General features: G+C 44.9%; 2 protein-coding genes across 3 annotated transcripts in view; both read right to left on the bottom strand.

Moving 5' to 3' along the window:
* The window catches only part of znhit6 (zinc finger HIT-type containing 6), a 66,704-nt gene extending 59,301 nt beyond the window's left edge, over positions 1-7,403 (bottom strand). For both annotated transcript variants that reach the window (XM_056277551.1, XM_056277552.1), the window contains exons 1-4: positions 7,207-7,403; positions 6,741-6,806; positions 579-685; positions 140-225 (exon numbers count right to left, since the gene is read on the bottom strand). In XM_056277551.1, coding sequence (XP_056133526.1) covers positions 140-225; positions 579-685; positions 6,741-6,806; positions 7,207-7,349 — 402 coding nt within the window. In that variant the 5' untranslated portion in view covers positions 7,350-7,403. The remainder of the gene's footprint in view (positions 1-139; positions 226-578; positions 686-6,740; positions 6,807-7,206) is intronic.
* Positions 7,404-9,990: 2,587 nt separating this feature from the next.
* The window catches only part of LOC130109790 (collagen alpha-1(XXIV) chain-like), a 147,133-nt gene continuing 134,154 nt past the window's right edge, over positions 9,991-22,969 (bottom strand). Inside the window, exons 47-53 of the mRNA XM_056276767.1 lie at positions 22,905-22,940; positions 21,202-21,228; positions 20,144-20,212; positions 13,524-13,692; positions 12,440-12,549; positions 11,217-11,453; positions 9,991-10,137 (exon numbers count right to left, since the gene is read on the bottom strand). Of these exons, the coding sequence (XP_056132742.1) occupies positions 9,991-10,137; positions 11,217-11,453; positions 12,440-12,549; positions 13,524-13,692; positions 20,144-20,212; positions 21,202-21,228; positions 22,905-22,940 (795 nt within the window). The remainder of the gene's footprint in view (positions 10,138-11,216; positions 11,454-12,439; positions 12,550-13,523; positions 13,693-20,143; positions 20,213-21,201; positions 21,229-22,904; positions 22,941-22,969) is intronic.

The following is a 22,969-nucleotide window of genomic DNA, read 5'->3' as shown; positions in this document are numbered from 1 at the left end:
TGTGAGGTGACCGTGCTAACCACTGCGCCACCATGCCGCCTTCAGGCATCCAAGACGGTGTAATTTAAACATCAGAGATGGTCTGTCTAACACATACAGTACTGATCTGGATCAGGTGACAGGTGTGAAGCCAGCTTACTTTAAATGTGACACGTGGAGTGCGAACTAGGGTGTCTCTCGTGGCACCATCAGCAAACCGCCCCGTATCCTCCAGAAACCTGTAGTCTACAGCAGAAGCAGAGAGGGGACCAAACAGTGCACACCCATCACGGTAAACGAGAAGGATTTATTTTTACTCAAACATGTTATGTGTAAGGTTTTCACTGAGTCATTGCTTTCAAATTATAATAACATATTTAAGGTTTACACAACAACAAACACAAGACCAGCGACAAACATGCAGGGGAAAACGAGACCTTACCAATGTTTGTTATGGCAATTCTGTTTTAGCTGACGAAGGAAAAAATCCCCAACGTGTTACCTATAAACTAGGGAACTCAACTAGGCAGCTCAGGTTAGGAAACATCCTCTTCACTGGGAGTTGGTTTTTGCAGGTGAAGAGGAGAGGAGAGGCTTACCACTGAGCAGATTAATCTCTTCAAACTGCGAGAGGGCCACAAATGCGGTCTTGTCTCGAACGCCACTGCATCCCGAAACTTCCTTGTGTTTCTTCACACATGGCAAGCTGCGGAGCACAGAGAAAAAAGTTAAAAGGGCAACGACTCTGCAAAATGCGAAAATTGTCCGCTCATGTGGAAAATGGAACACATCTGTAAGGAAAATGAAGCATTGCATTGGTGTGTGTAACGCTGTCCTGGCCGAACGGTCACAAGTTTTTTCCACGCCAGACCAGTTTGATTTCAGTTAAGTTGTAGCCTCATTTCTAACTTTTCATCATATCTCAACTCCTCTTTTAGTGATGAATAGTGGATGATAAAAGGAAAGGAAAGGAAGAAATTAGTGAGGGACGAGGAAAGATATGAGAGAGAGAGAGAGAGAGAGAGAGAGAGAGAGAGAGAGAGAGAGAGAGAGAGAGAGACTCACAAACAGGCCCCACTGAAAAAAGCCATTGACCACTGCAGGTTGAGAAATGCTGCAAGATTTGTAGTTATTGAATACAATGCCAACACCAGAATAGTGACCTATGCATTGTGAGAGGTTGATTTTGTTAAGTTGACGCCACAGTAGGACCCTACGTATGATCAGGGTTAAGAAGCAAACCAAACTTAAATCGGACTGGTGTGCATGTTCAGATTTCAACCCTTTTGTGGGTAAACACCTCCTTGGCTGGTTTTGCCAGCCCATTAAAGTACAATGGGAAAGGCACACTGATTATTCGGTCCGTTTTTACAAAGGCTCAAGCCATTCCAGGAACAGCAAACACCGTCTAAGAGCTAGCTGGCATTAACAGAACCATGAAGCTGTTTTTGGTGTTCAAGTGAAAACATTTTTTTGCAAGTTCACAGAGCAATGTTTAAAGCATCCATTTATTTTCCAGAGACTTAAAAGACTGCAGCCAAAAGGAAATGAAAATTAAGTTCCCTTGTGACGACGTGGCTGTTTATTTTAATATGAATGGTAGTGGCAATGTAACTGTGAACTACATTTCACATTGTATAGACCAGGATCAACGTACTGTAATATTTCTGGGTTGTACGTATAGTATTGGGGGGGGGGTGACTTAATATCTTGCAGCATTTCAGTACCAAAGACACAGCCATCGCTGAACGTCTTTAAAAACTGCTATTAAATATTTAGGGAGAGGAGAGGCAAACACTTTTTCAACACAGTCTTTTGTGTGGGACAAAATACTTGGATCCAAATCTGGTCAAACTCCTGTGGTTTATGTGCAACCTTTAAAACATGATTAATAAAGGCCTCCATTACATTTTTTGGTTTCATTCCTGGAATGTGAACACAATGCAGTTCATTATTAGGGTCAGCCCTAACTGGAATAAGTTTTTTTTTCACATCTTTCAACATTAGAAATCAGCTGTTGTACAGTCTTATGTAACTTGGAATCTGGAAAACACAAGAACAGAGCACCGTTGTCAGTCTCCAGGGATCCAAATCACTGGCGAACTCATGTTGAATTTAGCAAAGGGGTGTAAATCAGCGTCGAGATGTCTTGCTGCATTCTGGGAACCGCCTCTGTGCCACTGAAGAGACCTCTGCTGACAGACAGAGATCTTCTGCCCATCACCTGGGTCTGGCTGATGCCTGATGACCAGCATGCTATTTGTAGATAGCTAATGAGGGAGGTGGCGGACGGGTAGCTTACTGCCTTCTCTCCATTTCTTTCACCCTTTTTTTGGAAATCTGAGCCAGCAAATGGATTGCGTTTCAAAATGTCCTTCAACAGGGGGCATCCGGGTAGCATGGCGGTCTATTCCGTTGCCTACCAACACAGGGATCACCAGTTCGGCTTGGTTGGGCATCCCTACAGACACAATTGGCCGTGTCTGCGGGCGGGAAGCCAAGTGTGGGTGTGTGTCCTGGTCGCTGCACTAGCGCCTCCTCTGGTCAGTCAGGGCACCTGTTCAGGGGGAGGGGGATCTGGGTGTTGAAACTCCTCACTGTCAGGTGAAAAGAAGCGGCTGGCAACTCCACATGTATCGGAGGAGGCATGTGGTAGTCTGCAGCCCTCCCTGGATCGGCAGAGAGGGTGCCGCAGCGACCAGGACAGCTCGGAAGAGTGGGACAATTGGACAGGTACAATTGGGGAGAAAAAGGGGGAAAAAAGAAAAAAAAATTCCTTCAACAAGGACAATTTCATTCTCCTTCACCCTCCCCCTTGAAGCACTGATACCCAAGGGGACTCCAAAAAAGGAAAAGAAATGCAATTACCAGCCTAGACATTAGACCATCTATATAGCAACAATTACCATTAATGGGCTAACCAGAACAATCTCACTAATGTGTTGCTCATTTGGGTTTAATTTCATTGTTGTTGAAAGAAAAATGTTTGTGAGTACAAGACGGGCCTTGTCCCAAGGCAAATTGAGGGATCTGCAGTAAACAGCAGGGCCCAACTGCAGCCCTTGCAACATATACCCCCCACCTACAAGTCCCCCCATAACCCATATATCGTGAATGGAGGTATTTACTTAACATGCTCATGTCAACAATGGCAGTGAATAAGTAAGTGATTATTAAGATAGAAACACTTGGGATGTGATCCAAGCTGTTGAGGGACGCACTTCAGACACTCGGTGAGAGACAGGTATTTGGCCAGCGCCTCACAAAGACCATATCCCAGCAACTAGGCACAAGGAATGCTGCCTGATGCCCAAAACAACAGGTATCATGAGAGAAGCGATAGACAACCACCTTTGGCCCTTGCAATAAATTCTAATGAAATACACTTGTGTGACCTTCATTACCCTAACTAGAATGTTGGGTTGTAGTTGTGGAAAGACCCACAAAATTCAATTATTAACCCATGGATGAAATTACTGGTGCCATGTTGCTACTGGCTGTCAATAAAAAAAAATAAATAAAAAAAAAAAGCTCACGCAATTAAAACAAAAACATGCCCATAACGTAGTCAAGTTTATTTGTATAGCCCAAATTCATAAGGTAGTCACGAAGGGCTTTATACTCAGTACAAAATACAACGGAGACATTGTCTATATCCTTGGACCTGAAACCCGAATGAGGAAAAACTCCACAAGAAAAACCTTATCAGGGAGAAAAAAAAATATGGGAGAAACCTCAGGAAGAGCAACAGAGGGATCCCGCTTCCAGGACAAACAGACATGCAACAGGTGTCAAATGCACAAAAATTACAGAACCATAATGTAACACTGTAGATTACACAGAGGATGGTAATGTAGCATGCATAGGGTCATAAAATCAAGTTTTTGCATGCAGAGGAAGAGGAAACAGTTCCTTCATCTCTCGTTGCGTAATACCTTGGAGATCGCTTTGTACGTGAAATCCCAAAACATTATTCCAATGGCAGCATTTCTGGTATCACACAGATGGATCACAGACTAGTGTCCACATTATTTGTATGTTTCAGTCACCCAGATAAAGATGATATTTAATGGAAATTCCTTGGTAAAACAAAATGCAATGTTATCTGTACGTCTTCGTTCATTCAACATTCATCAACATGAAACAGAATTTGTCTCTTGAAACCATCAGAGGCTGTGGAGAAAATGTTTTCAAGCGATGCTCATGGAGAGCGTACGTACGGGATCACAAGCAACCAAGGTCAGTTAAAATCTATCAACATAACCATTCTCCCCAGTTTTGTTTTGAGATAATTAAAATTGACATTACCCCGTTGCGACACGGTAGGTGTGTTTCGCAGACCTGTAGACACAGGCAATTAACTTGGAACTGAAAGGTTGTGGGTTTACAAGCCAGCACAAGGCTTCAGTTGAACATCAGCAACTCGCTTGCTTTCCCATCAGTCTTTCTGTTAAACTTCAAATGCCCAAAAGATGTAGGTTTATTCTTTAGGACTGGCTGATAGCTACTAATGCTATGACTTTTAGGGTTGTGAAGCTTTTCAACATATGTAAGCAATAAGCACACATTCCAAAAAAAGGGTTATTCTTCAAAACTCATCACTGTCCTGCTAATGTGCAAGACCACCGATTGAGGCAAAAACCTGAACCTTTCACAGCAATGCTCCCCCCCACCCCCCCACCCCTTTGGCCTGAATGTTATATAATTTGTGAATCAGTTTTACTGATGTCTTATTGGCTGCAACTGAGATTTCCAATCATTTCTGAACGTGGAGAAACTGAGGTCAAACTGAAGACATCTTATCTTACATAAACCACTTATAGCACAACACTTTAAAAGTGGAAGATAAATTGAGTCCACCTTGGTTAGAAAAGGGAGATGGTTGGTAAGCACCTGGAGGAGATCGTCTCAGCCCAACAGCAGCTCTGGGGCTGGAAAACCCTTGGACCAGACAGGCAGACAGCATCACAGTCGGGCTTTCTTAAACCTAATGCAGGTTATATGAAGGATAGGCTGTCTAACCGAGTTTACTCATACTTTGTAGTAGTACCTGCTGTCTGCCAGACTCCAAATTGAAAAAGCAGCCGCTGATAGGCTTATAGAGCCAGCTGGCATCAATAAATTTTGATGTTCGATTTTCCACTGCATTATAATAAGGACATGGGGAGCTAAACTTGCACAATGTAGTGTACATGCGGTCTTCACTAGAGTTAATTTTAGTGGATGACACAGACAGCGACATAATAATAATTAATAATACATTTTATTTATAACGCACTTTTCATTTAAAGGAAATCTCGACGTGCCACATACCAAATTGAAAACAAGTTATGTTTACCTATTCTGACTTTCAGGACATAATAATAATAATGCATTTTATTTATAGAGTGCTTTTCAGAGTACTCAAAGATGCTTTACATAAGTCAATACGAACATAAAAGCACACACAAAAACCACAAATCACACAACACTGACCAAAAGTATGTGGACACCCCTTCTAATGCATGGATTTGGCTATTTCAGACACCTCCATTTCTGGTAGATGCATAAAATCAGGTATACAGCCAGGCAGTCTCTATATAAAAAAATAAATTAAAAAAAAATGGCAGTAGAATGGGTCACACTGAAGAGCTCTTTGACTTTCAACGCAGCACTGATGCAACATTTTCAAAAAGTCAGTCAGTCAATTTCTGCCCTGGTAGGTCTGCCCCGCTCAACTGTAAGTCTGTTATTGTGAAGTGGAAAGGTCTTGGAGCAACAACAGCTCAGCAATGAAGCGGTAGGCCACACAAGCCCACAGAACGGGACCGCTGAGTGCTGAAGCGTGTAGTGCATAAAAATCGTCTGTCTTCGGCTGCAACACTCACTACCAAGTTACAAATGTCCTCTGGAAGAAATGTCAGCACAAGAACTGTTTGTCTGGAGCTTCATGAAATGGGTTTCCATGGTCGATCAGCCGCACACAAGCCTAAGATCATCACGTGCAATGCCAAGCGTTGGCTGGAGTGGTGTAAAGCACACCGCCATTGGACTCTGGCGTGATGAATCACGCTTCACTGTCTGGCAGACTGATGGACCAATTTGGGTTTGGCAGATGTCAGGAGAACGTTACCTGCCCAACTGCATGGTGCCAACAGCAAAGTTTGGTGGAGGAAGAATAACGGTCTGGGGCTGTTTTTCATGGGTTGGCCTCAGACCCTTAGTTCCAGTGTGCTTTCAACTTTGCGGCAACAGTTTGGGGTAGACCCTTTCCTGTCACAGCGTGACAATGCCCCCATGCACAAAGTGGATCCATAAAGACACGGTCTGCTGAGTTTTGCATGGAAGAACTTGACTGGCATGTACAGAGCCCTGACTTCAAACCCATCCAACACCTTTGGGTTGAAATGGAACGCCAACTGCGAGCCAGGCCTTCTCCCCAACATCACTGCCTGACCTCACTAATGTTCTTGTGGCTGAATGGGAGCGAATTCCCGCAGCCATGTTCCAAAATTTAGGGGAAAGCCTTCCCAGAAGAGTGGAGGTTGATATAAAACCAATGGGGGAACCGACTCCGCATGAATACCCATGGTTTTGGAATGAGACGTTCAACAAGCTGTGATGTTTGGGTGTCCTCGTACTTTTGGCCATGCTCAGGTCAGTCGATGTAATATGACCTTAAAAACAGCAGGTAACTTTTGGGGGTGAAAATACACAACCAGGGGAACTTTGGGGACTTTCGTGCATGTGTGGCACTTGGACTACGGCAACGTGAACCTCACCTGCAAGAGTATTTTAGACAGGCAGGGCATCTGTACTTAGCCTCTTCTGATCCGCACATGGTACAGCTGTTGGACAGACAAAATGGCAGTTTAATTAGTCAGAGTCACTGTAAATACGGGAAAAGCAGATGCTGCGTTAGGCTCAGCTCGTCTACCCTCGCATGTTAGTGAGCAAACGAAATGGGGGGACGAGACGGTGGTTTTGGACTCAAACAAACGAGAGCCAAACGGGACAGCTAGTTCTCAGCAGCTAACTTCTCTAGTTTTCCCTTTTGTTTGGGAGACTCATAATAAATCAAACCGCGCAGCTTGAGAGACTTATAATAAGCAAACTAATCCAGCAATAAATGCAAGGTTGGGACATTAAAGGCACACGCAGCTAATATACTGACGTCGGCGAATACAGGCGGACGCTTGCGTTAGCTGCTTAGCTCGTTTCGGCTTGCCGTCCTCTAGAGTCACTTACTCTGACAGCGACATCTTTCTTTTCGGCGCCTTTAGCGCGTCTTCTTCTTTTCCGCCGTTCTCTTCTTCTCTGCCGTTTTCTTCTTCTCTGCCGTTTTCAGCCTGGCCTTCCGAAGTCGACACTGTGTCCATGGCGGAGACCATCACGGTCACACGGCATTAACAGAGGTAAACTACACGTGGGGGGAGAGGGCTCCCTTCAGCATCAAAACAACCGCACATCCGCACACGTGGACGAGGCTTCCGGTTGCACAAGTTGTATATTGTACACTAGGGCCCCCTGGTGTTTGCGAGTTTGAAATACCGCGTCCTCCGATGTAGTCCGTGTTGATAATGGCAGGAAAAGCCTAAATACTAATAGATTTTGTCATTTTGTACCACAGTGTGATGTTTAAAAAACGTCAAAATTGTGTGTATATCGTGTGTGTGCGTGTGTGTGTGTGTGTGTGTGTGTGCGTGGGGGGGGGGGGCGAAAGCTGTAAGTGACTGTTATCACTTTTGAGTTTGAAAACTTTCATTATATGAACAATCAAAGCTTTCCCCTAAGTTGGTGTGAATTTGGCCAGGTTCAGAAGCTCATGTTTAGGGAACCCTCATGAAAAGCCTCATGTGACTTTTTTTCTTTTCTTTTTTTTGTGTACCTTGGAAGTTCGATACCTCCCCAACACTAAACAAGTTTGGCATCACTAACTCCAGATACTGGTTGGTAGCAAGTCGGAGGAAATCTTCATAATAATATTTTTTAAAAATCAAGATCCTTACTGTTTTTGTGTAGCACATGTCTACATAACGTGTATGTATATTTGTGCAGCCACATACCAAAGTGAATTTGTAATGCCCGTCTATGTTATCAGTTTTTTTGTGTTCAGGTTGCCAACACCATTAAAACTAAGGATACAGGGGATTAGAACCTGGAGGGCCCTGACTGCAAACGGATTGAAGGCAGAACAACAAGGGGGCTGTTCAGATTCAACAAGGAGCCTTTTTTAAACTCGTATTGTGGGTTACATTTTTACATATACTCAACCTTCAAAAATCCCTCCTGGCACAAGGGCACAAGTGACTAAATCTTGATTTGGCTTGGCAAAAGTTTTTGCATTTTTGGTCCAGGTTCAGTAATCCATAAAAAGTGAACAAATTAAACCAGACTGAAATGAGGAGGGATTATTTAGGCTTTTTTTCTGTCAAGATAGCCAAAACCCACTTATGCACTTCTGGTGCCAAGTCCTTAATGATGTGTTAGAAAAATTCAAGCCACTCTAATCTATAACAGATTTGAGATTTGCCAGGATGTGACATATAATTGACATATGTGATATAAAATATTGTAGCTAGGCTGGAAACTTCTGTCATGGTAAGATACTATCATCTAAACCTACCATATAAATTTCCACTACTTACCTGATCTTTTTTTTATCGACGAGTAACAAATTATTTGGGGATAAAATGTTTCATTTATTTAATGTTGACATATTCATTATGTACACATTTCCGTCTAACTTTATCCTCCAGAGCATTCATATAATTTCACTTAGTCCAATGTGATGAAATGTATGCATATGATGTCTGCCTTTATTTTCTTTTTAATGGATTCTAATTCGGGCCAAGGTTGTAGTCAGTCAAACCGCAATCATCGACTGAGCTGAAATGTAGGTATGATAGACATACAGTCACACTTGTGTATGCTCAAAATCACTTTTAAAACATAAATACTTGTTTAACTGAGTTGTCGCTGACCAAATAGTTCTCTGAGAGTATAACTTACTGCGGTACAGTAATGTTAACAACACCAAAAACGGATATAAATAATTTTTAAAAAAACCATACAGTATACTGTCCATATATACACAGGAAATGTAAAACTCACTGATGACTCGTTTTATTTTGCAGCACCGAAGACAGGTTACCACTGTAGAACCTACCAGATGGCAGGGGAAAAAAAGCTATGAAAAATATGTAGTTTATCAAAATAAAAAATGGTTCATAAATTAGAAATGACCAAATGAAAACAAGTACTCATTCAACAGAACAAATCTTGATGTAACCGGTACATACGACTTGAAAGGGGGGGGGGACTAATTTGACACAAGAATCTATTCTAGAAGGTAAATGAACAGGTAGAGGTAGAGCACCATCTGTCAAGATGAGTATGTCCAACTGAGTCGGACAGAAGACAGTTATTATGAAGAAAAAAGTCAAATATAGCTTTTGATTGGTAGTCCAATATTCAAATCACTCACACATTATCCACATGCTATTGCACTCATAAGATACGTTTAGTTAGACAGTGCTCCTATTCAGAGGCCCGGCACGCTCCTTCAGGATAGGCCCCTGATTAGGATGGCTAGGTGTGTGGGGATGGGGTGAGGGGTGGGGGTTTGGATAGGTTGATGCATAGATAGGCCCTACCCTGAGATCAGGGAGTAACACGGGTCTAAAATGCAGTAAACCCAAGCACCTTCTGTCAAACAATTGAGCAAAAAAAAAAAACAACAACAAAAAAAAACTTTATACATTTATTCGATAAATATAGGTATACACGTGCTCTCCTTTGGCCTTCTTGGCCGGGAAGTCCCATAGAGACAGAGTTTCTGCATGGAGATCCACCATCGTTCAGACAGGGTGTTCATCACTCTCACAAACACCCAATAACGGTCTCTCCAGAGGATCAGAGACCCTTTTCAGCTCGGTGTTTTAGGCCTCTCTTTGGTTAAGTGGCTGTTCTGTGCGCCAACCCTCTGTTTTAGTAGTTTTTATAAATATGTTAAGGTTGACAACGTTGGACTCAGTGGAAGCAGACTGGTCCGACTTCGATGTGTTGCTGGCTGTTGGGCTGTGAAGTGGGGAGCTCCTTTATGTCTACGATAGGTAGCTGACGACTGTCCTGAGTATGGAAGAAAAAACGTGACTGGTGCCAGCTGCCGTCTTGGATCTGAGAAAGCGAAGAATATGGGGGGCATGTTAATGAAAAGCGCAACGTTTTAAAAGACCGAAATGTGAGAATTTGCGTTGTTCCTGAAAAGGGGCCAGTTTAACTAATGAGTTTACCCTTTATAATGAAAAGCTGCAAATAGCGATTACCAAATGAGTAGTAGGGCACATAAAAGCCTTTACAACACACTTACTAACATTAGCGGATGCTTATAATATTAATAACCGTCTTATCATTTTCAAATAATTGTTAAAAATAGCATTAAAAGCCTGAAGGTTAAGGCAAATACATTTGTGCTCAGTCTAGGCTGTATAAAGTGCTATTCGGAAGAGGTTATATTTAGATTAAAGGGGAAGAAGGCACTAGATACAACATGCCGAGCTCTGTTAATAAGATAGTTATTAACGTTTTTAAGATGTCTGCTAATTTTAACATGTGTGCTGCAAGAACTTACAAGTGCCCTATTACGCATGTATTAATCACCATTTAAAGCTGCTCATAGACCGTTACCTAATAATGCATACTCAATTCTGTTTTGGTTTTTTTTTTTTTTGGTTTTGGATTCCCCCCCTTTGTATCCAGCCAATTACCCCACTCTTCCGAGCCGTCCCGGTCGCTGCTCCACCCCCTCTGCCGATCCGGGGAGGGCTGCAGACTACCACATGCCTCCTCCGATAAATGTGGAGTCGCCAGCCGCTTCTTTTCACCTGACAATGAGGTGTTTCACCAGGGGGATGTAGTGCATGGGAGGATCGCACTATTCCCCCCAGTCCCCCCCCCCAAATAAGTTCCCCCGATCGACCAGAGGAGGCACTAGTGCAGCGACCAGGACACATACCCACATCCGGCTTCCCACCCGCAGACACGGCCAATTGTGTCTGCAGGGACGCCCGACCAAGACGGAGGTAACACGGGGATTCAAACCGCCGATCCCCGTCTTGGTAGGCAACGGAATAGACCATTATGCTACCCAGAAGCCCCTCAATTCTGTTTCTATTCTATTCCAGTGTGGTCTAGTTCAGTCTCCATTAGTCTATTCTACAGGATTTGCTGGATATATTTTCTAAGCTGTTAATAACCTTGCACTCATCTTGCAGCACGTGTGGTTCAAGTAGTGTGTCTTCCTCAAACATCTGTCCATTCCAGCCACGGAACCTCATCTGCATGTTATCTTTGAGGATGGGTCCACTGGCACTGAAGCCATCTGCAGTGCCGTAGGGTGGATCATTCAGGCAGTGGACCGTGATGCTATGGCTGGCCTCATTGCTGAGTAAATGGAGAAACTTCATTTGGACTTTCCCCACATCGAACACCATCTGCAAGGGAAGGCAACAGCAGTGCTAACAACCGTCATCGTAACCATTAAAAGATCAGAAGAGTTGCATTTCCAAAACCCAATAAGTACCATCTGAAAAAAATATGAAACCTGCTCCTATAATAAAGGCTGCATACTAGTGAACTACTTTTTATTGATTTTAGCCCTATTAATGCCAACATTTCTTTTGTGCAGTTATCTAATCAACTTAAATATCAGATGAATATACTTCATTTTTAACTGGGTGGGATTAAAACACATGAGAAGAATGAATATCCATCCATCCATTATCCAAACTGCTTATCCTGCTCTCAGGGTCGCGGAGATGCTGGAGCCTATCCCAGCAGTCATTGGGTGGCAGGCGGGGATACACCCTGGACAAGCTACCAGGCCATCACAGGAAAAATGTATATATAGCTAAAAATGACTAGGGCATCATCTCACAGCTGTGTACTTATGCCCTTCATCCAAAACACTGCCCCTTAACAGTGAAGCATTCTGCCCTCTGATCATAAAGACTATACATCTAATTTACTCAATTTTCTACACCTATTTGAAGTACTACATCAAATATGACTTATTATAACGCAGCACAAGCCTTATTGGGATGTCCTTATTGCTGACATGTTTAAGGTAACAGCTAATTCACCAATATCCAGATCATGTATGCCTCAGGTTTTGACTTCCCGACTGAAAAATGGCACGGCACTTAACTGTGTGGGAGAACAAGATGGTCAGATACGAAGCATACACTACAGACTGAACCATTTTTAATTTGTTTTTTCTTTGGGCAGCGCTGACAAAAACAGCGCTGGTTATACTGGTTCATTTCAAATGGGTCTTTCAGACTCGGAGTGGTCAGTCAGCAGTGAAATTACCAGTGCCACCCTGGGTGTTAATAAGTAGCAGCAGTAACGAGACATGATGATCTTCATGATTGTAGATTTATGTTGAGCTGTTTGTTTTGACCGCTTTACTCTCTGTTACCTTATTTGAGGCCAGCGGATGTAAACAGGTCTGTCCTCCTGCAGTGAAGTTACAGAAGACTTCAAAGGCATCTGATGAACAGCCGAGGTTCGGGTCGATCCAGAACCGGCCTGAACACCATTCAAAAGGAAGGCGAGAGAGAGAGACTATTAATTTGATCAAAATCAATAATAGAGAGTTTTGAAACCTTTGACGCAAAATCATGATGAATGATATGAATGAGCCAATGACAGAATACATTCGTAGGAGTCAACATAAAATTAGAAATTGACAAATTCAAAACATGACACTTAATGATATGAATAAAAGTTATAATATAAATACTAAGTCAGCAAAGGCATGCTGTTAGATGTGATTTAGAAGATGTTAGGACAAACTTTTGTCTACTGAGTACTTGCAATGATGATGTTCAATATCCACTGAGAAAAATCTGACAAGAATGCCACAATGTAGTGTAGAGCAGAAACTAACCCAATGAGCCACAATGTAGTGTAGAGCAGAAACTAACCCAATGAGCCACAATGTAGTGCAGAGCAGAAACTAACCCAATGAGCCACAATGTAGTGTAGAGCAGAAACTAACCCAATGAGCCTAGATGAGCAAGTAAAAAAATCTATTGGGCCATATTGTACAATATGCTGATAACATACAGTCAAATCCTACTGGTGGCGTTTGCTTTTTCATAATGTCAGTGTCCATTAGGTACTGAGAATATAACAACCACGGATGACTAGACTCGCTAGCCCTTGGCTAATGGGTCAGACCCTTTAGTTGACTGGGTTCGCTTCCCAGCTGCCCCTGAATTCACTACAAGAACACACTCCTTTCTGAATTCAATCGGTATTGTGCCACTCAATATCTTTCATTGCACGATAGCATCATCGAATGGTGATTTGAACATGACATTTAAATGGTAAAGCAATCTCTTCTTCAGACCAATCACACTTCATAAGAGAGGAACAATAGTAAGGGTAGTGCTACAGACCCAAACACGTCCCTGCAAATTAATTAGACATGGGAAACCAAGAACCTCCCATTCTCACATCCCTCCCATCCACATCTCTATGTAATACACAGTTCTCACCATCAGCGAGCTTGTGATGACAGTCCAGCAGATCTTTACAGACACGGGCCGGGTTTTCCCGGGTGCCCAGCGGCCTCTTGATGCTTTCAATCACGCTGCTTAGGTAGCTCAGGGTCTTCAGGATCTCTGAATTCTGATCTGGTAGAGTCATCTCAGTATTCTGGAAACTCTGGGCGAGAGAAGGTCAACAGAAAGATAATAGAGAGACGTGTCACCAAACAAACTGATTCTTTATACAAGTCTCAAATGAGGGGCTTCATTTGAGCTGGGACAACACCAATCGGTGCAACACAATATTGGTCTGGCACTAGCCTTTTCTAATTACATATAAGATTCGAAATAGATTAGATTACACTTGATCACCAATCCCTTCTCTTTTTCTTCACCCTATTCCCCATCCAACAAACACTTCATCAGTTCATCAACCATCCCCTCATCCAAATAGCTAGCCCACAAAATGGGCCTCAGTTTTCAATATATTCGCAAATGTGTGTGCAAGTGTCCTTTTATACGTTAAGGAACTACCAACTGCCGCCCTATAAATCATATGCAAGGCTCAGCGTTTTCGGTTTTTACCGATTTTCACCGAAAAATACCCAGATTTTTAAACGGATTTTCACCCGGATTTTACGTTTCCATGGATCCAAAAGTTGTTCCTGTTCGTGTGAGGTTATGTACCAGTGTCCTCTTGTGGCAAAATTCGGCACACTGGATGGCTTTGAAAAATAAAAACCGAAAACGCTGAGCCTTGCTCATATGTTAGGAGCAACGAGGTTTCCATCATACCCATGTACGTATGTTGATAAATACCATCCATCCATTATTCAAACCGCTTATCCTGCTCTCAGGGTCGCGGGGATGCTGGAGCCTATCCCAGCAGCCATTGGGCGGCAGTTTGGGAGACACCCTGGGCAGGCCGCCAGTCCATCACAGGGTTGACAAACACACATTTACACCTAGGGACAATTTCGTACAGCCGGTTCACCTGACCTACATGTCTTTGGACTGTGGGAGGAAACCGGAGCACCCGGAGAAAACCTACGCAGACACGGGGAGAACATGCAAACTCCACACAGAGGACGACCCCCAAGGTTGAACTACCCCGGGGCCCCAACCCAATCATTTGGAAACTGGAAATGTGTTTCCTGTGTATGACCTTATTCATCATGAATTAAAACAAATGCCCTGCCTCAAAAACATCATATAAGGCACAGCAGAACATCCATAAAGACGATCATCATGTGAGAAATGGCATCAGACGGGCAGAAAAATAAGAGAATTTCTCCACAAGGCGTTGGCAGACAGATTTTTAATGCACACATGCAATCTATGGCACCAAATACATTTGGGCAGCCAGTCAGATTGCAAAAGGCCTGTTTAACGCCCAGTTGCCTCAGTGCACTATAGGGAAATTTAATATAGTTTTACAATATTTAAAGTTTAATTTTAAGAGTTTTACAATAGAGTATAGCACACCGGGCAGTATGTGACTCAGGGATATTCCTGAGCGGTCACTGATCTGCCTTTTGCAAGTCGCCAAAAACCCAAACACAGACAGCACGTGGACATGTGTTGGAATGGCACCAGATCTCTGTGCTTGCCACGTGAAGTCTGGCTCTAAGACGCTGCTCAGAAGTTAATAGTCTTAACAAATCTTAACAAGTACAAACAAGCTGGATTCTCAAAAACTTTGATAAATGCCACTTTTCATGAGTAAATGTCGCTACTGTAGTGGACTTATGGACATAATTCACCACAACTTGTTGTTGTAGTAAGTTGACGTGCTCACTTTAATGACTCAGGGTATAGCCGTGGTAACAGAGCACCATGTTTGAGAGGCGGAGTGGTGAGATAAAAAATAAACGACACATGCGTTCATGTAGTCCAGACTGATGACCCCGACATGATGTCTGCTGGACGTTTCCGGAGACAGCTCTTCCTGAACATGACGACTGATGCAGGTTCTCTCAAGCTGCTGGAGTTCTGGGAGTCGTCCGTCTCAGCTTGGTTCGCCCAGACAGAAGTGCAGTTCGCATTGCGGGAAATCCCCGCGGATGCCAAAAAACACTACTATGTGGTGTCGGCCCTCGGGAGCTCAACAGCAACCAGAGTGGCGAGCCTCCTCAAAAATACTCCGCAGCAGGATAAATATGAGACACTCAAGGCTCACCTGTTGAAAACATTTGAACTTTCTGATGCGGAGTGGGCCAGCCGGCTCTTCTCTCTACAGGGCCTTGGTGACAGTAAGCCATCTGACAGTAGCCAGGACAGTAAGCCATCTGTCCTGCCAAGCCAAGGACAGTAACAAGGACAAGCCAAGCCAAGGACAGTAAGCCATCTGAACTCATGGACAGGATGCTGGATCTCCTGGGGAGCACAAGCCCGACTTCATCTTTGTCCAACTGTTTCTGCGACAGCTGCCTTCTCAGGTACGGGCTGCTTTAGCCAACACCGCCATCACTGACTGCCGTGCTCTGGCCGAGGAGGCTGATAAATTTTTCCTGGTTGGTCAACAGTACTGTGCGGCCATGTTTTTTTTTCCTGCTCAAGCATTTTCACCAATGCCTGGAGACACAACAGTCGCCGCCGCAGCAGCTGCTCCTCAACGGTGGCGTGACCCCGGCCTGTGTTTTTACCATGCAAAGTTCGGACCCAAGGCCAAGCGGTGCTGATCTTCATGAGGTTTTCAGCATGGCAAGAAATGCCCAGGCCGGCGCTCAGTAGTGGTCATGTGCATCAGCAGAACTGGCAGGCTACTGTTCATTCACGACACCATCTCCGGACAGTGGTTCCTATACGACAAGAACACACAGAGGAGTGTCCTGCCTGCGTCAAGAGTAGACATCCTGTCCTGCGGATATGCCTCCCCCCCACCAAGAAAGCCGCTAACGGCAGCCCCATCCGCATTTATCGCACTAGGTATGGGGAAGCTGTGTTTAGGCAGACAGCGGCTCGGTTGGGACTTTGTCACGGCTAAAGTGGCCATCCCCCTCCTTGGCGCAGATTTCCTATGCACCTATGGACTGCTGGTGGATGTCAAAAACTGCCATTTGATTGATGCTGTCAACTTCTGTTTGTATGCATGCACTTTCAGGAGAGCGGACTCCATCAGGCTGTCTAGCATGCTCTCCACTGCAGATGAGTTTCTCCAGCATCCCACTGAGTCCCCGGTCCTCACGCAGACCACCTTCTCGTCATCCACACCAAGCACGGAGTGAAGTACCACATCACCACCCCTGGCCCACCGGTCTATGCTCGGCTCGGCGTCTGGACCTGGTGAAGCTCACCGCCGCCAGGGAGGAGTTCGAGAATATGGAGCACTTCGGCATCATTCACTGCTCCAACAGTCCGTGGGCTTCACCCCTCCACATCGTCCCGAAGTCTGGCGGTGGTTGGTGTCCGTGCGGCAATTACTGCTGACTCAACACCGGACCACTACCCAGTCCCACACATCCAAGACTTTTCAACCCATCTAGCTGGAAAAGTCATATTTACCAAAGTGGATCTCACCCGTGGATACCACCAGGTGTCCGTCCACCTGCTGGATTTCCCCAAAATGGTGGTGATCTCCCTAGCTCAGCGTTTTCGGTTTTTATTTTTCAAAGCCATCCAGCACGCCGAATTTCGCCACAAGAGGACACTGTTACATAACGTCACATGAACAGGAACAACTTTTGCATCCGTGGAAACAGAAAATCCGGGGGAAAATCAGTTTAAACTAATCTGCTCCTTTTAAAAAATCTGGGTATTTTTCGATGAAAATCAGTAAAACCCAAAAACACTGAGCCTTGTGCATGCTGTTCGGCCTCAAGAACACTGCAAAGACATTCCAGCACCTCACTGATTTGATTCTATGGGACCTGCCTTTCATCTTCTTCATAAATTTTATGTCCATTATAATTCTGTTATCCTCTTTCAATGTTGTATTATGTAAATTGCGTGAACACAACATCCATTGCACGCTGTCTGTCTTGGGAGAGAGATCCCTCCTCTGTTGCTCTCCCTGAGGTTTCTTCCTATTTTTTTCTCCCTGTTAAAGGTTTTTTTTTTAGGGAGTTGTTCCTTATCCGATGAGAGGGTCTAAGGACAGGATGTTGTGTTGCTGTTAAGCCCACTGAGGCAAATTTGTAATTTGTGATATTGGGCTATACAAATAAAATTGATTTGATTTGATTTGATCTTCATCTATCTAGATCACATCCTCATCGCTAGCACCTCCAAAGCAGAACACCTGTCTCACCTCCGGACACTTTTTGAGTGGCTCAGCCAGCATGGGCTGATCATAAACCCAGCCAAGTGCCAGTTCGGGCTGACCACCACTGACTTCCTCAGACACCAAATCACCAAAGACAGAATGGTACCCCTCCCATCAAAGGTGGACACCGTTGTGAATGTCCCGTGACTGCTCACAGTCAAGTCCCTGCAGGTGTTTCTTGGCATGGTGAACTTTTACCACCGCTTTATCCCGAGCTGCTCAACTCATGTGACCCCTGTATGAGGCCCTGAAAGGCAAGGCCACCAAACACATTGTAGACTGGTCCTCAGAGCAGGACAAAGCATTTGTGGATGCTAAGATTACTCTGGCTGACACAACAATGCTGGTGCACCATCACCCAAGGCTCCGATCATCATTACCACAGATGCTTCAGATTATGCAGTTGGTGTGGTATACGAGCAGTGGGTGAACGGTGCTTGGCAGCCGCTCACTTTCTCCAGCTGACAGTTACGCCCCAGCGAACGGGAGTAGAGCACCTTTGATCGGGAGCTCCTCACCCTCTACCTCACCGTTCAACATTTCTGTCCCCTGCTGGAGGCCCGCCAGTTCACGGCATTTGTGGACCACAAACCACTGACATTCGCCATGGCCAAGGTGGCTGAGCCATGGTCTGCCCACCAATAGTGACAGCTCACCTACATTTCAGAGTTCACCACAGACGTACAACATGTTGCTGGCAAAACCACCTTCGTCGCTGACTGCCTCTCCCGAATCAGCGCAGGGGCCATCCACTTGGGACTTGACAACATCCACATGGCAGCTGACCAGGCCGCCGACCTGGACATGCAGGCTTTCAGGACGGCAGTCACAGGGCTGCAATTAGAGGATGTGGCTTTCAACAACGCTGTTACCACACTCCTGTGCGACGTGGTGCTCACCAGTGGCGATGTCGCACAGGAGGCGACATGTTTTCGACGCTGTCCATGGCCTCTCCCACCTGGGCAAAAAGCCACTAGAGACTGGGCTGACACCTGTGTGGAGTGCCAGCGCTCAAAAGTGCACCGCCACACCAAATCCCCCCTGGCACAGTTCCCGGTGCCTGAAACGATGTTCGACTACGTACATGTGGACCTGGTGAGCCCCCTGCCCCACTCCCACGGTTTCGGTTACCTCCTCCCAATGGTGGACAGGACCACTCGATGGCCAGATGCCATCCTACTGTCATCGACAACATCCATTGAGGTATCCCGGGCATTCATGGGAACCTGGGTTGCCCAGTTCGGCACCCAATCTGATCTCTCCTCTGACCATGGCTCACAATTTTGTCTGAGCTCTGGAACGCAGTCGTAGAGAGCCTAGGGATGATGCTCCACCACACCACCTCATACCATCCACAGGCCAACGGGTTGTGCAATCGGTGTCATCGCTCTATGAAGGATGCCCTTTGGGCCAGCCTCAAGGACAGCAGTTGGGTCGGCAGGCTCCCATGGGTCATACTGGGCCTCAGGACCACCCCAAAGGAGGACCTCCAGTCCTCATCCGCTGAACTGGTTTATGGCCAGCCACTGCGGGTCCCAGGGGATTTTGCCCCAACAGCACAGCTCCCTGGTCTGCAGCCCACCAATGGACCACGCTTCAGGATAATGCCAGAGTTTTCACACCGGTCCCCACTTTGCAACATGGCCTCCCACAGTCTCATGTCCCCACAAGTCTGCTGTTGGCAGAATACGTTTTCATCCGCCACAACGTCCAATGTGGTCCCCTGTAGCCTCACTATGATGGCCTGTTCCACATCCTGGAGACCGGGAACAAGCACTTTGTCATGGATGTCAGTGGCAAGCCGGAGCGCATTTCCATGGATTGCCTCAAACTGGCCCACCTGGACTTGGACTGACCTGTTGGACTGGCTCAGCCCCTGCAGTGGGGGTACCCTCCTACCCGGCCCCCATCCCCCAACAAGGCCCCCAAGGCTCCCCCACCCCTACCCCCATGTCGCCGCAGGGTCCCTAAGGCCAATTCCAGCGGGAGGTAGGACCTCTGCTCCCATTTGGCAGAGCCGTTCCGGCCAAGCCATCCGGCCCCCGCCATGTTAACTCTTCCTGTTATGGCGAATTCTGGGGGGAAGTAAGTAGTGGACTTATGGACATAATTCACCATAGCTTGTTGTTGTATTAAGTTGACGTGCTCACTTTAAGGGCTCAGGGTATCGCCATGGTAACGGAGCACCATGTTTGAGAGGCGGGGTGGCGAAACAAAAAATAAATGACACACGCATTCGTGTAGTCAAAGAGAGAAGTTGTCTATGTTTTCTCCAATCTGCCACACAATGATGAAATTACGCCAACTTTTGTTCATAAAGTACACTGATAAATGAGGCCCAATGAGAGTGTAATAGGTGCTTTACCTCTGTCCTAAGGGAGTCAAATGAAGAGTCAAATAGTTGGTGGACTGCTGAATCAGGATATATCTGCCTCTGTGAGACCAGTATGAAAAAAAAAAGGTTAGCGAAAAGCAAAATCAATCCGGTAAGCTCTTCACATTGAAATTAGATGCTTTAATCCTTCTGCTTGTTTATTGGTGAGAGAAAAAAACCTCCAAAACACACTTCATACAATTTACACAGAAAACACGACACAGTCTAAATATATCTTAATGCCACAATCATTAAAATAGGTCCTGCATCAATAAACGGTCACATTCCCAGCATCAGCAGTGGGGGTGGGGGGAGACAATAACTCCTTCCCCTCAGAATAAACTCCTCTATGATTACAGTCTGGCACTAGCAGGCTAACTGATACAGGCTTCTCGATTCTTAGGTTTCAAGAGCTGTTCAAACATCCCACACACAAAGCCACTTAGAGAGTGGGAAGCTCCAGAAAACTATCGACCCGGCGATCCCCACGTTGGTAGGCAACGGAGTAGACTGCCACTCCACCCGGGTGCCCCTAACCGATAATTTCAAGCTAACAAATGGCTTGCGATATTTTGTTGCAAGCATCTTGAACTGGCCCAGCTGTTGCAAAAATAGATGTTATACATTTTCTCCGTCCCTCTGAAATGTTTCTCGCGGCTTGGGTCTGGCACCACAGTTCGATCCCGAGCGATGCCAAAGGATCGGCTCATACACCGACCCAAAATGAGTGAGTCCCATTAGAACCAACAGTCCTAACTTCCCCATTTTGGATCACAGCTGAACATAAGCGTTTTACCCAAATTGGGGGGGGGGGCAAGATAAATTACATGTTACCAGCACCCCCATGCTAGTTTGAGCCTTACTAGTTTTGTTTTATATTTTTGTTTTGCTGTGTCCAACCATCGTCTACTGAAGACTGTCAAGTCTGCCAGAACTCTGCCTTTTATGAGAAATCCAGAGACAAACCTCAGCCCCTTAACAGTCTCTCATCCCCGGTTTTGCCTTTTCAAATGGTTTACTCAATACATATGTCACCCAGTGTTACTTACTGAGGGACCGGGAGGGCCAGGTGGTCCCTGGGAAGGAAAAGACGGAAACATGCACAACATTAGCAACACATTTAGGGAAGATCTATCTCATCCAGGTGGGGAGCTGATGTTGCTCAATCAGTTTTTGTGTCTGTGGGCACTGTGTGGTTGAACAGGGTAACAATATATGACAGTACAGAGACCTACTATGCCTGGGCTGCCGGCCATGTAAATTCAAACTGAAACACAGGAATTTAACAGCAAACATTTTCGTTCAGTGGCCATGTGCCTGGCCGGTGACCATAAATCAGTACTTCTGATCTATGAAGGATCATGCATACTAGCACTGAAGGAATCCACTGAGTGTCTTATGACTGATGTCTTTTGTGTTACTTATGTTTGAGCTGGCTGAACTGAGAACGACTTGACCAAATACTGACCAGATCTGAGGCTCCCATGACTACGGATGCCCCCCGAAACCCGGTTCTAAACGGGAACCGGTTCTAAATTAGTAAAAACCGGAGCATTTTTAAGATCCGACGTTTTCGGTTCTGCTATCGGTAGTCGGTAGGTACTCGAGAAATCATGGAGTGAGATTTATATTGTGGCAATTGTGTTTTTCGAGGAATTTAAACGTCGCGAACATAATCTTGTTTGCCGTTTTCTCCATCTCTCTGTCTCCCTCTTACCGCGCGAGGGGCGGGGCTGTGCTGTGCTCCACACACTCGCTCACACACGCACAGACAGCTCTGCTCAAGGGCTCATCATGGCGGAGAGAACTAAACGTTCAAAAGTTTGGGTATATTTTTCAAAAGTCGATGACAACAACGCTCGTTGCCACAAGTGCAACAAATCATTTGCCAGTAAGGGTGGCAATACAAGCAATCTGTCGAAACATCTTTTGTCGAAACATGGTATTAATCTGCAGAAATGCGGCGTTTTCGACTGCTTTGCTCGTAGTGTTCCATCCACGTCCACTGCAGGTAAGCCGTATGAGCCATAGATACGGAGTTAGCTAGGCTAATAACGAATTATTACGAATAGGCCAATAAATAAAATATAATTGCTTAGCTAATTGTGTAGCTACAAATATATAAGCCATAGATACGGAGTTAGCTGGGCTAATAGCCGGGGACACTATAAGTCAGGAGAGATCACGACTCCTGCCGGAGAAGGCAGATATGTTGATTTTTCTGCAGAAGAACTGTTAGGATAATGTTCTAGGTTCTTGTTTGTTTGAACTTCCGTTAGCCTTTTGCTGTAAAAATTTATTTTTAATATTTTTTTTCTTTATCTTTATCTACTTTTATTTTCTTATCTTATTTGTTGTTGTTGAATGTTGATTATAAAGTCTATAATTCAGACACATTTAAAACATTGCTGCTGCTGTTGCTGCTGAATAAATAATATTTGTTTATATTTATATAAAGTTATATAATAGAATAATAAAGCAATGTCGATTCTGTTCTTAATTAAGTGTCTTTTTTTCTTGCATAATAATCAAAAAGAACCGATAAGAGTATCGATAAAGTACCGAACCGATAAGCAGTACTGATAAGAGTAGTAGTATCGATAAAATCCTAACGATACCCATCCATACCCATGACTCGACAAACCCATGCTTTACCCTTCTTGGCAGATGGCAACAGCATTTCATTTACGTGTCTCATTGATGCTACGGTATAACACTGAGGATTTTTGAAAGAGGGGTGGTAAACACTTACTCTGGTACCTGGATTCCCCTGTGGCCCTTGAGGCCCCTGGCATTTGGAGACACACACAAAATGAA

This window comes from Lampris incognitus, chromosome 3 (genome assembly GCF_029633865.1).
Source record: "Lampris incognitus isolate fLamInc1 chromosome 3, fLamInc1.hap2, whole genome shotgun sequence".
Lineage (NCBI taxonomy): Eukaryota > Metazoa > Chordata > Actinopteri > Lampriformes > Lampridae > Lampris > Lampris incognitus.
The sequence above is the reverse complement of the archived record's forward strand: the minus strand, read 5'-3'. Positions and strand labels throughout refer to the sequence as shown.